This window comes from Pipistrellus kuhlii, unplaced genomic scaffold (assembly GCF_014108245.1).
Source record: "Pipistrellus kuhlii isolate mPipKuh1 unplaced genomic scaffold, mPipKuh1.p scaffold_m20_p_44, whole genome shotgun sequence".
Lineage (NCBI taxonomy): Eukaryota > Metazoa > Chordata > Mammalia > Chiroptera > Vespertilionidae > Pipistrellus > Pipistrellus kuhlii.
The window spans coordinates 676,767-693,614 of NW_023425545.1; the positions used below are offsets into that span (position 1 = coordinate 676,767).

Here is a 16,848-nt window from a genome sequence, read left to right on the forward strand (position 1 = left end):
CAGCCCTGTCCACACCAACTTCCACTTCTCTCTGCTCACCACTTTGAGAAAATAGCTGTACCGAGGTTTAAGGTGCCATCTGGTGCATTTCAAATGGTGCTGCCCACAGACATGGTACAGGGCCCTCTGGATCCGGAATGTCCGCTCGGCCCCTCCCTCGGCCCAGGCCAGCAGAGGCCTTTCTTCTCGGGGGCTTTCCTCCTCGGGAAGGTCACGGTCAGGCTTCTCAGCCTCGCACTGTCCATGCTTGGGGGCTGGATAACGTGCTGTGGGGCCTGGCCTGTGCACCGGGCAGTGTGAGCATCACTGGGCTCTGGACTAGATTCCATAGAACTGCCCCTCCAGCCCCCGTGTGACCGTCAGAAATGTTTCCAGACGGTGCCAGGCGTTCCCTTCAGGGGAACGTTTATTTTTGTTGTTTTGTTGTCTGCACCATTTTATTTGTTTTCATTGTTTTCATTGTTTTGTCTGCACCATTGCTGTGATCCATTCACCTGCAGGGGACACAGATCTGTGAGCCTCATTGTTTTGATCACCGTTACCCTGTCACACTGAGGAGACACAGCTGGACACAGTGCCCGTTCCCGCTCCTTTTGTCCATCCTCTGGATGGGGGACTCGGTGCTCCCCTAGTGAGAAAGCATTTCATCTCTGGACAGCCTGGGTGTAACGGAGCAAGTGACCGCAAAGAGCTGACCTATCGGTCTCTCCAGCTGCTTGAGCACACTCTCCGTCCCCTCCAGGTGCCACCGATGCCCATGGGCGTGCCTGGCACCATGGCACCCGGGTGATGTTCTTCATGTCACTTGTGAGCTAGTGCCTCCTGCCCACAGCCCACAGTCCCTGCCAGGCACCCTTCCCTCCCTGGTACTAAGCCAGCTGACTGGCTGCCCCCGCTAGATGGGCACCTGCCAACTATGGGTGCCATCGCTGTTTCATGACTTGGGTGTGCACGGGGGTAAGTCACAAGCTTCTCAGATCCCGAGTGTGGCTGCCTGTCAGACCTAGGAGGAGCCAGACATGGCTGCCCCCCCCCTCGTCCCCCAATGCTGGGCACGTTTCTCAGTGTGTCTTCTGGGGAAATGGAGGCTCCGGCCACGCAGACAGCCACATAGATGGGTCTGGTGTTTTCTTTGGAGTCACCCTAGGACTTAGGAATGAATTGCTGAAAGGTTGCTCCTGAAATCGAAGGGATAACCTTTACCTCGTTTCCTGAACGTATGGCTTCATTTGCCAGCTGCCTCCTAGAAATTCTCTTGTTCTAACCCAGCGTCTCCGGAGGGGCTCTCCCTGCCCCTGCCACGCTGTGTACCATTTGAGCCCAAGAGTGGTTGGGTTGCTATGGCAACTCTGTCACACCCTGTTTTCCTGAAGGTTTCCTGGAAAATGCCAAAGGGCACTCTTTGTCTGTGTGTCACGTGCACATGGGCGCGCTCCGCCAGGAAGAGCCTGCCCCTCCCTGCCGTGTGCCCGCAGCCTGCCCGGGCCCTGCCCGCGCTTGTTGCTGATGCTCAGGAAATCGGAGGCCCAGCTCACCCAGCCGTTCCCTCCGGCTCCACTCTGCAGCCTTGGATCTGGGCCCTCGAACTCTGTTTCTCCAGGGTGGGGAGGAGGGGGAGTCAGGATGAGTTTGAACGGCAGCCAGTCTGGGTGTCACCCTGGAGGCAGGGAGGTGCTGGGCAGAGGAGCGCGGGGTTTCCTGATGGAAACGGCTCCGAGGGCCCACAGCAGCACGTCACCCAGCGCGTCCTGTCCTCGCCCACGTGGCAGCCCTAGTGCTCGGCTCCTGGGCGGTGGGCACCTGGGGCGGCCCACTGAGACGCGGAGAGGGGACACCCCGCCCTGGCTGAGCCCAGTCTCGGTGCTGGCAGTGTGTGCGGGCGTGTTCTGCCACCCCTGAAACTGGTTACGCCAACAAGCCATACCCTCAACTTATCAGCACCGAGTTCTTCACAGTAACAACGGAAATCAAAGCACCCTGTCTGCTAAGACACGTCTTCCCCCGGCCCTGGAGAAGGGGCGGCGGTGCCAGCCCCCCAGGCAGAGCGCAGCCACTGGGCGCCGGCACACAGAGGGTCCCAGTGGGTGCTGCTGGTGCTTTTTGTTCATTCTTTCTCTTCATCCTGCCCCACCCCGCTCCGCCGGCTGTTTTGCTCATTGTATGGGCCTTTTCATGAGCGAGTGTTCTAAAGAGCACACGCAGACAGACCTCCAACAAGCAGGGCATTGTCTGGGCGATCCAGAGCGGGACTGCGGCCTGCGGGAGAGGAATGGGGGTGGGGAGAGGGCCTTGGGTGGGCAGTGGCAGGTCTCCCAGGGAATGGTCCCTCGGGAGTTGTGGTTCTCCACTTCAGAATCAGGCCTTTTGTTCCCAGGAATGAGGTGGACCAAAGAGGGCCGATTGGTCCATGTGTTTGTTTTTTAAAGACCCCAAGCTAATTTCTGACATAATTTTTTTAATGCCTTTTATGCACAAAGGAGCTTTGAGTACTTGGAGTCCCCACATCCGGGAGCCTCGTGCCCTCTTTATCTTTTTTTTTTTTTAATAGTATATGATGATTTTATTTTTTTTTTTTAATATATTTTTATTGATTTTTTTACAGAGAAGAAGGGAGAGAGATAGAGAGCTAGAAATGTCGAGAGAGCAACACCGACCAGCTGCCTTTTGCACACCCCCTACCGGGGATGTGCCTGCAACCAACGTACATGCCCCTGACCAGAATCGAACCTGGGACCTTTCAGTCCACAGACCCGACGCTCTACCACTGAGCCAAACCGGTTTCAGCTATTTTATTTTTTTAATATATATTTTTTAAATATATTTTATTGATTTTTAACAGAGAAGAAGGGAGAGAGAGAGAGATCTAGAAACATCCATGAGAGAGAATCATCGATCAGCTGCCTCCTGCACACCCCCTACTGGGGATGTGCCTGCAACCAATGTACATGCCCTTGACTGGAATCCAACCTGGGACCTTTCAGTCCGCAGACTGACGCTCTATCCACTGAGCCAAACCGGCTTCGGCTCCTCTTTATCCTTTATCTTAGGGTGAGAAGGGTGGCAGTAAGCAGCTCTGCGTTTCCGGAACCCGGGAGGCTGCTTTAAGGACGCAGCGGTGGAGGGCGGGAGTCAGCGGGAGCCCGTGTGCACGGCCCTCCCCGGCCCCGGCCCCGGCCCCAGCCCCGGCCCCGGCCCAGCGGCTTCTCACTGGTAGCTTGGCGCTGGCAGGGCAGAGTTTACACCACGGGCACCGGCAGGTCCTGCAGATAGTGGTTGTCCCCACTTCCCGTTTGCCAGCACCCCCCGGCACACTCTTGCCTTGAAAGTCACCGCTGTGACATGTTGGCGTGCATCCTTTACCCTCACACCCTCCGCCTGCACTTCCTCCGAGTGGGCACGTGCTGCTCCTTCTGGTCACATGACCTCAACTCAGGTGACCCCGCCCTCTGAGAGGCTACTCGGAACACTTCATGGCGTTCATCCCTCCCTGAAAACATTGCACGTGCTTTCCCCCCATTGGCCTGGTATACCCCCCTTTGCCCATGTGTAACCCCTATCCTGCCCCCACCTCCCTACAGAATTTTCCTCTGTTCTCTCAACAAACAGCCTCCTTTTCTGAAAGAGTCCGGAACATGTCACCTGATGAGATCAAGATCCCACCAGAGCCTCCGGGCAGATGCTCCAACCACCTGCAGGTAGGCACCGCGCTGACTGCTGTGGCCGGGCAGGCGTCTGGCTTCTACAGCTTCTGTAAGAGAAATGCCCGGGGGAGGGAGTCGCGGCCCTGTTACCTCCCTCAACCGCTCTCAGGAGTTGCTGTGAACCTGCCACCCTCCGCCACCTCACCTGGCGCTGCTGTGTACTAACTGCCACCCTCCGCCACCTCACCTGGCGCTGCGCTGGCTGGAACACCCTGGCTGGCCCTCCGTGAGGTCCTGTGCTAGACAGAGAGGATGATACACCTTTTCTGTGCAACCCGCTGAGCCAATGAGAACATTTCAGAAGGAACTTCGTTGAGAAGCCGAGGGACGCTCAGAACGTAAAGTTATAGAAATGTAAAACGCCTTTTTATGCCTAAAACCCCCGTGCTCGTAGCCCAGCCATGCCCACTCACCAGCTCTGGCCGTAGTCTCTCAGGCCTGAGCGAGGCTCTGACCGAGGACGTGGAGCAGTGAGAGAAGCGCCTCGGGGACAGCTGGGCTTCGGCTTTTCAGCCTCTGAGGCGGTTGTCGCTCTTCAGGTCCCCGGTGAGTGGGACCTGTGACAAACAGCAGGCCGACACCCACTGCCGCTGCATAGCGGCCCGGGGCTAGCTGCTCTGCCTTCGACCCGCAGCCTCCTGGCGCCTCGTGGCCGGGTGACTCACGGCCCAGGCTGCGGAATGCAGCGGCCTGGGGCTTCGCAGCGAAGGTTCTCTTCCTTTTCCGGAAGTCTCCTCCCTCTGCTGAGTCGTCAACCCCCTGCCCGCCACCCCCACGCCTAGTGTAACCTCCACATCAAGCAACAAGTCACAGCCTGTCAGGACAGTCTAGCCAGCCGCCGGCACAGCCAGCCGCTCAGCCTTAAGCCAGGATGTTTCTCCTCTTGGCTTCTCCTAAGGGTAGAGAGAGTGACTCAGCACGCCTTCCCAGTCACCGGAGATGGGGGAATCGTCTTATGGCCCAGGAGACCCCAAAAGTCCTGTAAGATGGGGCTGCCCCCCAGGCCGGCCTTCTATGGGCCTCCCTGCCTCCCCTGCCATAGACTCAGGTCTGTCCCTCTCGGCTCCTCTCTCCTCGGTGCTCCGCTGGCCACGGCAGAAAGGTGGGCCTCCTCGGTCACCTCTCCCCACGTCCCCAGGGACATCCACTGGGTTCTCACCCGCCGCCGCCTCTCACCAGTGAGCTGCACCGCACCCCTGCCGGTGCCCCTCGATGAAGGGGTGGGGCCCACAGAGACATTCTGGAAGTGTGTGAGGCCAGATCCTGCCCTCCTCCGAAAGGGCAGCCGCTGGCCTCCCGCCGCGGACTCGCCCCCGTGTTAGCATTAGAGCAGCCTCCAGCCCCTGACCGTCCCCTCGTGCCTGACACTCCTCTGCGGTGGCTCAGGAGCTGCCGGACCAGGTGGGCACTTGTCCACGGCCCTCTCCGTGGCTTCCCGGCCTTGGCCTTTTCGCTGCTCCCTCGACCGCTCTGCAGAGGGACCGGGAGAAGGCACGGCTGAACTGGCTGGGCGGAGGAAGACTGGCTGGAGCAGGCCTCCTGTGTCCGTGTGTCCACATCGCCCACGTGACCACAGACTGGCACGGGGCTCGGTGGGGTCATGGGCCCTGTTTCTCTTCCGTAGGACAAGATCCAGAAGCTGTATGAGCGGAAGGTGAAGGAGGGGATGGATATGAACTACATGATCCAAAGGAAGAAAGAGTTCCGGAACCCCAGGTGCATTTCCCATGAGCCTGCAGGGTTGGTGGAGTCATTGATGTTGGACCAGAGGTGCCCCATGGATGTGGCAAGGGGAGACCCAGCTAGGATCCCACCTGAGCCCAAAGGACCATCAGCCAGTCTGCCGTCCCAGCGGGACATTTACCACTTCTGGTCCAGGCCGAACATAAACCGGCGTGTGGAGGGGGAGCCGAGAGGCCAGGCCTAGAACAGGGCCCGGCTTGGTCCTCATCCCTGCTCTGCTTCTGAAGCACGTGACCTCACAAGGCCTCGGTTTCCTCGGCCATGAGTGAGGGGTTGGACTAGACCAGTGGTCGGCAAACTGCGGCTCTTTGGCCCCTGGAGTGTGGCTCTTGCACAAAATACTATGTGCGGTGCGCATGTACAGTGCGATTGAAACTTCATGGCCCATGCGCAGAAGTCGGTTTTCGGCTCTCCAAAAAAATTTCAGTCGTTGTACTGTTGATATTTGGCTCTGTTGACTAATGAGTTTGCTGACCACTGGCCTAGACCATTGTGGGTTCTTCTGTCACCTCTAAGGAGTCCCTGGTTCCTATGTGGGTAAAGGCTTTAGGACAGAGCTGTCTGGCCTTACACCGCCCGGTGCCGGAGCGAGCGGCACCCTGGGAAAGTGGTGTGGCGGCAGCAGGGACCTGCCCAGGCCTTTGTGTGGGCCTGAGTGTGGTAGCCCCAATCCGGCCACAGCTGGAGGACACATGTCCGGGTCAGACCTTACAAACGCAGCCGCTCAGCCCAGCCCCTGGCGAGCCGTGCATCCCGAGAGAGTGGCGGCAGAAACGACTGGTCGTGTCAGGCCGCGCACACTTCCTGCCCGCCGGGAAGCTTGAGAACAGTCCCGCTGGGTTTTTAGTTTGTCTGAGCCCAGGAGCTGGGTGGTGGTGATCTCTTACTCTGGCGCCCCCAGGGCCACGGGCCTGCTCAGGGCCTCTCTCTTCTTTCAGCATCTACGAGAAGCTGATCCAGTTCTGTGCCATTGATGAGCTTGGCACCAACTACCCGAAGGTACGTCCCGCGCACGGAGGTGAGCTGCGGGGAGAGATGGCCCTTATGACCGGTGTTAACCTGTCTTTTTCAGGACATGTTTGACCCCCATGGCTGGTCTGAGGACTCCTATTACGAGGCATTAAGTAAGTAGTCATCTGTCTGTCTGTCCACCTGCACACCCATCTGTCCCTCCATCTGTTCGTCTGTCCGTGCAGTCATTCAGTCACCAGGCAACATGCGTTTCAAGGCCTCCTCTGTTAGTCCCTGTCCACGGAGCTGGTGTAAGCCCTGAACCAGGCAGGCCCGTCCCTGGCTTCGGAGACTTATGACTCAAACCAGAGGGCTGAGGGGAATTCCAGCTGTGCGGCTGTGCGAGGGGGTGCAGGCAGGGCCCTGACCAGGCCAGGGGCTGGCACTGAGGAAACGGCCAAGCAGAGGTTGAAGATGCCAAGGCCAGCCCAGCAGATGGAGACGGGTCGCAGGCAGGGGGGTGGCGTGTTGTGAGGCCGCGAGAGCACAGCTTTATCCCAAGGGGGCCCGTTAGGGGCACGGGGAGGAGCTTCAGAGGGTCCATGCCCTCAAGTGACAGGTGTCAAACAGCAGCCGTGGACCAGCCCCGGCCTGCAGACGGGCTTTGTGTGGCCCACACACACAGATCTTGTCTTGCTTTAACTTGAACAGCTGACAACATTCTACCTCAAAAACCGTAACCCCCGCTTCTCGAGGTCACTGGGAAGGTGGTCCACGCTGGGCCTCCTGTATTCCCACACGGAGAGTCAGCGCGTGCGCGCCTGGGCCTTTGGGCTGAGGCCCGCGGCCCAGAGTGTGGGAGCCTCTGTGACAGCTGCTCTTGTCTTTGCAGCCAAAGCCCAGAAGGTGGAAATGGACAAACTGGAAAAGGCCAAAAAGGAGCGAACCAAAGTAAGGGCAGGCACGGGTCCTGGGGGGAAGGGGAAGTGTTTGTGGAGCTTGTGGGTCCTGCTGCCTGGGCCCCGAGGCTCCGGGCTGCTCTCCCGTCCGCACCCCCTCCCCCCAGGTTCATTGCTTGGGGGCGCTCGGAGCAGCCTTAGTGGTGCCTGTGGAGGGACAGGCCTTCCTGCTTTCCCGCCGCCCTCAGCTTGAAGTTACTTCCATTTGGTTTCTTGGATCTTGTCGTTGCTGCCTTGTCCCTCCGGCCCCTCCCTTTGCAGCTGCAGAGCCCTGGTGGCTCTCTGTGGGGCCATCAGTGTCCTCCTGGCCTGAATGGAGGCCAGTGTTTCCTCCTGAGAGCTTTGGCAGTGCCTTGCGTGGCCTCCAGAGCCGACCTCGGTGGCACCCAGTGCTTCCCTGTAGGCCCCTCGTCTGATGGCCAGGTGACCCCTCACGTTCGGGCCCTGAGCCTGCTCCTTCCCAAGCAGGAGGGACCTTCGGGGAGCCCCCATGTCCTCCAGCACTTTGTGGCCAGAGTCTCCGAAGGAAAGCTCGGGCTCGGCCCCCAGCAGAGGGGCTGCTGGCGGCCTCTGGAGGTTGTGCTGGGCCGTCTTAGCCCTGGACTGAGATTCCCTCTCCTTTCCCTCCCCCTTCCGAGCCCAGGCTTGTGCGCAGCTCCTGGGGTCCCAGCTCCCTTCCCCTGAGCCCCCGGCACCCTTCCTGGCGGGTGTGAGGAGAGGGCCTGGCATGGGGGTGGGCGCGGGAAGGGGTTCCCCTGGCGTGTTCCTCTGAGGAGTAACGTCCCCTTCAGCGCCTCAAACACCTCCCCTCCCCCACGGTCACGATGGCGCTGGTTCTCAATGCCTGCCTGTGAGATGCCAGCCACAGGCCTCTCCCCCAGGGCAGACGGCTGGCACGAAGGTGGGACCCGCAGCGTGGCCCGGTCTTACTCCCGCCCCTCCTCCCCTCCAGATCGAGTTTGTGACGGGCACCAAGAAAGGCACCACGACCAGCACCACGGCCACCACCACCACCACGGCCAGCACCACCGTTGCAGGTCTGTCTCCTGCTGCGCCGCGGGGACCCAGGCGCGCACCCCCTCCCTGTGCTTTGTCTGAGCCCAGGGGTGGGAGCCAGCCTTGGAGGCGGGCGGCTCCCCGGGTCCCGGGCGGCCCTTGGCTTCCTGGCCGCCCTGAGGTGCCGCCCTCGCCCGGCCGCTGGCTCTGGGAGGCGGTGCTGTGTGGTTGTCTGGTCCTGACTCCTCTCCGCTCTGTCTCCAGACGCTCAGAAGAGAAAGAGCAAGTGGGACTCTGCCATCCCCGTGACCACCATAGCCCAGCCCACCATCCTCACCACCACGGCCACCCTGCCCGCCGTGGTCACCGTGACCACCAGCGCCAGCGGCTCCAAGACCACCGTCATCTCCGCCGTGGGCACCATCGTGAAGAAGGCCAAGCAGTGACCCGGCACCAGCTGGGCGGCTCGGACACTCCTTCCCTTCGAGGGCAGCCGCCCCAGGGCTTGGTCAGAGATGAGACTGCGTGATGCCGCCCGCGGGGGGTGTGAGGACTGGGACCGCTCCCAGCGGCCGCCCCAGGGCGCCTCTGTGGCCTCCGCCAGAGGAGGCTGCAGCAGAGGCGTGGGCTGTGGACAGGGTCCCCCCGCCGCCCGGGTCCGCGCCCCATTAAAAGTGCTGTGTTCTGGATCTGCGGTCTGTGTGCAGGCGAACACGGAGCTCAGTGCCCTCTCCGTCTTCCGGTTGGGGCTGTTCCTCCGTGGTGAGGGGTGGCCAGACAGGGGTGAGGCCCCGTGTGGCTGCTGCCTGCTGTCCCGCTTCCAAAACCGCCAGTTCTCATACCGGAGCGGAGGCTGCCATTCCCTCAGGGGTGATTGAGCTTCCGGGCCCCTTGGACACACCCACACTTGAGAGTCCAGCCAGTTCCCAGGAGGGCTGGGTGGGTCCCGCCCACAGGGAGGGGCAGAGCCTGGGCTCCCGGCCGCAGGTCCCGGGCACCCCCAGCACTGCCTGGTGCGCGGGATGAATCACCTCCTGGCGGCTCATTGTTTACAGGAGCCCCGGCTCCTGGGAGGATCCGCCTCCCGCCCTTCCTGAGCTGTTATCTCTGCCCCGCAGCAGCCCCTGGCAGCGCCCCTGGCAGCGCCGGCTCCTCTGGGGCCAAAACATTTCCCAGCCGCCGCCAACCTGGGGCCCGTATGCCTCTCGCTCTCTGCCACGTCTCCCTCCGGGCTGTGAAGAGCCCCCTGCTCCCCTGGGGCAGCGGTCGGGAAGTGCCCCTAACGTGCTCTTAGGTGCATCTGCCCTGCCGTCTCCCCTCCCTCCCCTGCCCCTGCAGCCTCCACCAGGGGCCCCTGCGATGGACCATGGGGCCTCGAATAAATGGGGCTGCCATGTGGTTCCTCAGTCACGTTGGGGTATATGTCCCAAAGGAAAGCAGGGCTCGAAGTTCCATAGTCACAGTGTCCCAGCGGCGAGAGCAACCAGGCTCCGCTGAAGGCCGTGGGTGAACAGGAGTGGCCCAGACATACAGGGGACCTTACTCTGCCTGGAGAAGAGGAATCTGACCCTGCCACACCAGCTGGGAACCTGGGACACGGTGCTCGGAGAAGCAAGCCGGTCACAGACACGCGTGTGTGATTCCACGTTCAGGAGGGAGCTTTACCAAAGGAGTAAAAGTCAAAGAGGCAGACGGAACAGTACCCAGGGGCTGTTTAATAAGCATAAAGTTTCTGTGAGAAAGTTCTGGAGATCTGTTGCCCAAAAATGTGAATATACTTAACCTATTGAACTATACATTTAAAAAATAAGATGGCAATTTTTTTTTAATTGGGTTGCTTTGTAATAGTAATTAAAAAAACTTTTACCCCTAGCCCCATGGTCGGCAAACGGGCTTGAGAACCACCTGTGGCTCTTTGGCCCCTTGAGTGTGGCTCTTCCACAAAATACCACGGCCTGGACGAGTCTATTTTGAAGAAGTGGCATTAGAAGAAGTTTAAGTTTAAAATATTTGGCTCTCAAAAGAAATCTCAATCGTACTGCTCATATTTGACTCTGTTGACTAATGAGTTTGCTGACCACTGCCCTCGTCAGTTTGGTTCAGCGGATACCAAAGGGTACCGGGTTCAATTCTGACGGGCACATGCCTGTTACAGGCTCCTCCCCACCTGGTTGGGGCTTGTGCAGGACGCAGCCAATCAATGTTTTTCTCCCTCATCAATGTTTCTGTCTTTCCCTCCCACTCTCTAAAAATCGATGGGAAAATATCCTCTGGTGAGGATTTAAAAAAATTTTTTTTTTTTAACAAAAAAAAAAAAATAAAAGCAACATTCCCCCTGTGTTTTTGGAGGCACATAGTTCATCCCCTGTTGATGAAGGGAACCTCTCTTTTTTTTTATCAGAAGGATGCCTCCTATTAAATGTAGAAACAGAAAGTCACAATTCTGCAACGTCAAAAGAACAATCCAGGCAAGGATTGATAGTGGATCCTTCGTTGAGAGTAACAGGAAACCGGGCAGGGTGACAAGGCGACCCCTGCTCTAGATTACTTCTGAATCACCAAGTGAAAAACGATTTTCTACAAAGAAGACTGATGGCTGTCACAACCTAAGACCCCTCTTGCCAAAAACATTTCACCTGGCCCTAGCCGGTTTGGCTCAGTGGATAGAGCGTTGGCCTGCGGACTGAAGGGTCCTGGGTTCAATTTCAGTCAAGGACACAGGCCCAGAGGGAGGGCACACCCCGGATGGGCAAAAGGACGTGAACAAATGGAAGTCGATCAGTGATTCTCATCATTGATGTTTCTCTCCCTCTTCCTCTCTGAAATGAATAAGAATATATATTTTAAATGTTTCACCTGAATCTAATCAGACTTTTAGATGTAACTTCCAGTTTGCAGGAGGCTAAAAAAACCAAGCCCAGTGACACCATGCGGAATCAACCAGACAAATCCAGACAGAGGGACATTGCAGGTCAGCTGGCTTTTAAGGTCAATGGGGGCAGGTGCTGTTTTAGAGTGAGAGAGAAAGCAGTCGAAATGGGTGCCATGGGGTGGATGCTAATTCAAAAGGAAATCATTACAACAGTTTGGGGACAACTAAGAAATTTTTAAAAGGATTGAGTCCGATATTAGGACATTCTTGTTCATTTTTTTAGGTGTGATAAAGTTACTGTGGTTGTATAGGGAACCAGACACACATTTGGAGTGTGGAGAGAGAATGTCATGATATCTTAAATTCAAATAGAAAAATCTATGCCTAGCTTTGAGCAGTGACAGTAACGTAGGTGTATCCAAGGCATGGTTATTGCTAATTGGGGGTGAGGGTGAGGGATAAAGTAATACATGACAAACATACAAAATAAATATGACAAAATGTTAATTCTTGGTTAGGTCCAGGTAGTAAAAATGCAAATGGTCTTTATACTCTTTTCAACTTTTTTACATATTTGAAAATATTCAAAGTAAAGTTGGGGGAATTATCATCTTAAAGGGTGTCTACTGGCAACCCCTGGCCCTCGGAGAGACCAGTCCTAGCCACTGTCCACCTTGGAGGCCTCTCCCTCAGACGGGGCGGTTGGCACTGCCCCCAAACTGTTCACATGTAACATGAATAAGGGATTGAACTAATGGGTGCTCTGGCCTGGCCTGCCGGGCCCCGTGGGAGTGCGGGGCAGTGGGAGTGGCGGTATGGAGCCCTGTCCTGGCAGAGCCCCGAGGGTGGGCCCTGCACGCCGGCCTCACGCTGGCCCTGTGGCCTGCGAGCGGAACAGGCAGGTCTTATTTTGTATCGAATGAATATGGAACGCAGTCATTCTTAACCCCCTTGGGGCCAGTAACCTAGCTGGGAATACAAGTAAACTAAGGGCCCCTTCCCAGCCAGTCACATCCCCTATACCACGTACACTGGGGTTTTCCTTTGTTTTTTTTTTAAATATATTTTATTGATTTTTTTACAGAGAGGAGGGATAGAGAGTTAGAAACTTCATAAGAGAGAAACATCCATCAGCTGCCTCCTGCACACTCCCTACTGGGGATGTGTCTGCAACCAAAGTACATGCCCTTGACTGGAATCGAACCTGGGACCCCTCAGTCTGCAGGCCGACACTCTATCCACTGAGCCACACCGGCCAGGGCTACGCCTGGAGTTTTTTTGTTTTTTTTTAATTTTTTTAAAATATATTTTATTGATTTTTTACAGAGAGGAAGGGAGAGAGATAGAGAGCTAGAAATGTCGATGAGAGAGAAACATCGACCAGCTGCCTCCTGCACACCCCCTACCGGGGATGTGCCCGCAACCAAGGTACATGCCCTTGACCGGAATCGAACCTGGGACCCTTCGATCCGCAGACCGACGCTCTACCACTGAGCCAAACCGGTTTCGGCACGCCTGGAGTTTTGCACATGATCTCAGATGGTTCACAGACACCACCATCCCTTCACCCGCCCCCAGGTCCACACACAGACTCCAGGTTAGGACATTCCAGACTCCCAGAAACCTGGGAACCGGGGGCTTGTCTTAGACCTGAGTACCGCCACCAAGCGGGCTCCTTCCGCAGTGTTCCCAGCCCAGAGCCAGCCTGCCGAATGCCCGTGCAGGGCAGCACTCAGAGGCGGCTGGGCAGTGGCTCCCAGCTGCTCCCACCATCACTGACCCACAAGAGCCCTGAGGCTGGGGGAGGCCGCGTAGCAAACCGCCTGGGCTCGGCCACCCCGGGGTGGAGCACTGCTCGCCTGAGGGAGCACCACACGTGCCGGACTGTGCGAGGAGCTGGGGACAGAGAGATGTGCTAGAGCGCCCTTCCTCAGGGTCCAGCCAGTGGAGAAGAGAGACCTCAGGCAGGTCCTTTGGGACCAGCGTGGTGGCCGGAAGCGGCAGGGTGCGGCCGGGCTGCCAGAGACCTGCAGAGTGGCACTGTTGGCGGGTGGGGCTGGAGAAATAGACGGTGGGGTCTGGCCAGCCTGGAGGCTCCAGCTTTGTTGGAGCCCCGGAGAGAGGGCAGGGGGAGGCGGGAGGGCAGGTGTGTGAACCAGCACGTGAAGAACTGCAGCGATCGCGGGCGCTGGCCTCTGGGTGGTGGTGGTTCACCAGGGAAGGAGGTTTGAGTGGTTGCCTGGGGGCCCTCGTCCTAGCTGACCGCCCTCTGGACACACGTGGAGGCTGGGCGGGAGGGGACGGGAGAACCTAGCGAAGGGCAGACCCGGCTGGGACAGTTTCTGGGCCCGCCCCTGCGCTGGCACAGGAGGGGGCGTGGTGCCCGCTCACTGCCGTCGGGCCGCCCCAGCACCGGGAGCGGGAGGGGTGGGAGGGCCGCGCCGCCCGGGCAGGACTGGAGCTCAGGGTGGCTCCTCCCCGGCCACGCCGCCCGGGTCCGGGAGCCGGGCCGGAGCCGGAGCCGCAGTGCTTTCCGGAGGGGCGGGCCGGCTGCGCCCGCTCCTGCCCCGACAGGTGTGCACCGCGTGCAGGAATGCGCCCGGCCTGACTCACCAGCGCCGCCTCTACCTGCCGCCGCCCATAAAGCGGCCTCCCGCCGCCGCGCCCCGCGCTCCCGCCTCCGGCCGAGAGCTCCGAGCGCCGCCCGCCGCCCGCTGCCCAGGAGCCCGCCGCCCGCCGCCCGCCGCCCGCCGCCCAGGAGCCCGCCGCCCGCCGCCCGCCGCCCGCCGCCCGCCGCCCGCCGCCCGCCGCCCGCCGCCCGCCGCCCGCCGCCCAGGAGCCCGCCGCCCGCCGCCCGCCGCCCGCCGCCCGCCGCCCGCCGCCCGCCGCCCGCCGCCCACTGCCCAGGAGCCCGCCGCCCAGGAGCCCGCCGCCCGCCGCCCGCCGCCCGCCGCCCGCCGCCCGCCGCCCAGGAGCCCGCCGCCCGCCGCCCGCCGCCCGCCGCCCGCCGCCCACCGCCCGCCGCCCGCCGCCCGCTGCCCAGGAGCCCGCCGCCCAGGAGCCCAGGAGCCTGGCGCGGGGAGGGCGTCCAGGTAGGTGAGGCCCCCGCCTGGCAGAGGCAGGGGCAGAGGCAGGGGCAGGGGCAGAGGCAGGGGCAGGGCAGGGGCAGGGGCAGGGGCAGGGGCAGGGGCAGGGGCAGGGCAGGGCAGGGCAGGGGCAGGGGCAGGGGCGGGAAGGCAGTCAGAGGTCGCCGGGAGGCACCCGCCTGCCCTCCGGGTCCCCTGGCCAGCAGGGCGCTGCGGGTTCTGAGACCGGCCGGCCGGGAGAAGGGGGCACACCGGGGCCCGGGGCGGGTGCAGGGGAGTGGGGTGGGAGGGCTGGCTGGCTTTTGTTTCCCAGTTCTTCCCCTTCCTGGAGCCTGGCCGGCGCTGGCCCCCCTGCCATGCTGCACGGGGCCAGTGCCAAGCCTGCCAGGTTGCCCAGGGGCAGAGGCGGGGGGGTCCCGGGGGGACGCGCTTGGCCAGCAGCCCTCTGGCCAGCGGAAGGTGCAGGCAGAGGGGCCCGGGTGCCAGTGGGTGGGTGTGCACCACGCAGAGGCCAGGGCCCTCGCTGCTGGGCTGGGCAGGGCCTGGGGCGGGGGGGGGGCCGTCCCCTGGGGCCTGGGGAGTCCCTGACTCTCCTCTGGGCTGAGCACACGCCCGCCCTCCCCACAGAGCAGCTCAGGCACCCCCTCCAGGAAGCTCCCAGGTCTCAGCAGCAGCAGCCCCGGGGCTGTGCCGCCCTGTGACCTCCTCTGACGCAGCCCCTGCCCACCTGCTGGGCCCACGGGTGCGGGGGGCGGGGGGGGGGGGCCTCCGGTTGTGGCTCCAGGCTGGGCTCCTGCCCCTGCCTGGTGGCTTGGCCACACCCGAGCCCGAGGCGGGGGCATCAGTGGCCGGGGCATCAGTGGCCGGGGCATCAGTGGCCGGGGCATCAGTGGCCGGGTGTGGCTGCCTCCCACAGAGCTGGCGTGCGGGCTGAGGCCCCATCCTGGAAGCAGGAAAGGGGTGCCTGTCTCCCTGACCTCGGTTTCCGCGGAGGGGCCGGGAAGTGGGAAGGTGGGAGGGTGGGGCTGTGGCAGGTGGTGCTCGTGGGCCCAGTGGTCCCAGGGGTGCGGGGGGGGGGGGGGAGCTCTGAGCCTCGGCCATGCACCGTGTGGCCATGCACTTGTCCTCTGTGCTGCAGGGTCACCCACGGGGTGGCAGCCCCGTATTCTCAGGACCTGGCTGGTCCATGGGGGGGTCAGGGAGGGGGGACCCAGCCCGACATAGCCACACCTTCTGATAAGCCCACCACCCTAACTTTTTTAAAATATATTTTATTGATTTTTTTACAGAGAGGGATAGAGAGTTAGAAACATCGATGAGAGAGAAACATTGATCAGCTGCCTCCTGCACGCCCCCCACTGGGGATGTGCCCGCAACCAGTGTACATGCCCCTGACCGGAATCGAACCTGGGACTCTTCCGTCCGCAGGCCGACGCTCTATCCACTGAGCTACACCGGTTTCGGCTACCACCCTAACTTTTATGTGACGCCACATTGTTTTTCATGCTGAAAACCACGTTTAAAACGTTATGAACACAAGTTGAGTCAAACAAAACACTCGAGTGCATGACTAGCCCCCTGACCCCTCGTTACAGCCTCGGGGGGTCAGCACGGAGGTCAAATGGGGAACCCATCCAGGCTCCCCCACTGCTGGCTGTGGGTGGGGCAGCCCAGCCACCTGTGTCTTGTCTCCTCATTGGGAAACGGGGTGCTGAGCACCCCCACTGGGTCCGTTCAAGAGCAGCCAGGCCCCGCTGCCATGGCCAGCGTGGGCAGGGAGGCTGAGAGCCTGCACCCACACCCCCGTGAGGAATGGTGCCCCAGGGCGCCCTGAGCGCAGCCCGTGCTGTGTGTCATGTGGGTGTGGTGCCCGCACCCGAGGCTGCAGGGACGTCATTTCCCTCCAGGAGCCGACCCGCTCTGCCCGCCGGGGGTGCTGGAGCTGCTGGGGCCTCCGGGGCCCCGTGCCTTCGGAGGAGAGAGGCAGTGCCTGCCCCCGCGTCCCCCTCCGGGCCTGCCCCCCGGCCTGCCCGGCACCGTGGGCGCCTCAGTCCTCGGAGCCGGCCCTGCCCCGTGAGCCCAGGGCTGGGAGAGGACGGGGGAGCGGGGGCCAATGGGCACGGGGCGGCCTAGTCCCTGGGGACCGGCCCTGAGGGAGGCAGGCTGGTTTGATGGGCTGATTTCAGAGGAAGAGGAAGGAGGGAGAGAGCTCAGAGAGTGCTGGCTGTCCCACCTGTGGACGGGTCACTGGCTGCTGCTTGTGTGTGCCTGACCGTGGAGCCTCGCCCTCAGCCTGGGCGGAGCGGGACGCTGCTGTCCCTGACCGGGCTCCCGCGGGAGGAGGCCCCCGGGCCCGGCTCTGCCCGGCTCTGCCCGGCTCTGCCCGGCTCTGCGGGCCTGGGCGCTGGCCAGCCCTCTCCCTGCCCCGGGCGGCGCTGTGCCTGCCCTGGAGGCCGCCGATGGGCTGAGACGGTTTAATACGGACCGAGGCAGACGAGGCTCCTGGGCGGCTGGCACAGTGTGTGTGTGCGTGTGTACAT

The 16,848-nt window shown here is 61.0% G+C and overlaps 1 protein-coding gene across 3 annotated transcripts in view; it reads left to right on the forward strand.

Annotated features, from left to right (window-relative positions):
- Positions 1-9,036, forward strand: part of LOC118704645 (SAP30 binding protein) — a 28,736-nt gene extending 19,700 nt beyond the window's left edge. For all 3 annotated transcript variants that reach the window (XM_036412533.2, XM_036412532.2, XM_036412534.2), the window contains 7 exons: positions 3,607-3,695; positions 5,326-5,417; positions 6,383-6,443; positions 6,517-6,568; positions 7,288-7,346; positions 8,307-8,391; positions 8,615-9,036. In XM_036412533.2, the coding sequence (XP_036268426.1) occupies positions 3,607-3,695; positions 5,326-5,417; positions 6,383-6,443; positions 6,517-6,568; positions 7,288-7,346; positions 8,307-8,391; positions 8,615-8,796 (620 nt within the window). In that variant the 3' untranslated portion in view covers positions 8,797-9,036. The remainder of the gene's footprint in view (positions 1-3,606; positions 3,696-5,325; positions 5,418-6,382; positions 6,444-6,516; positions 6,569-7,287; positions 7,347-8,306; positions 8,392-8,614) is intronic.
- Positions 9,037-16,848: the final 7,812 nt, after the last annotated feature.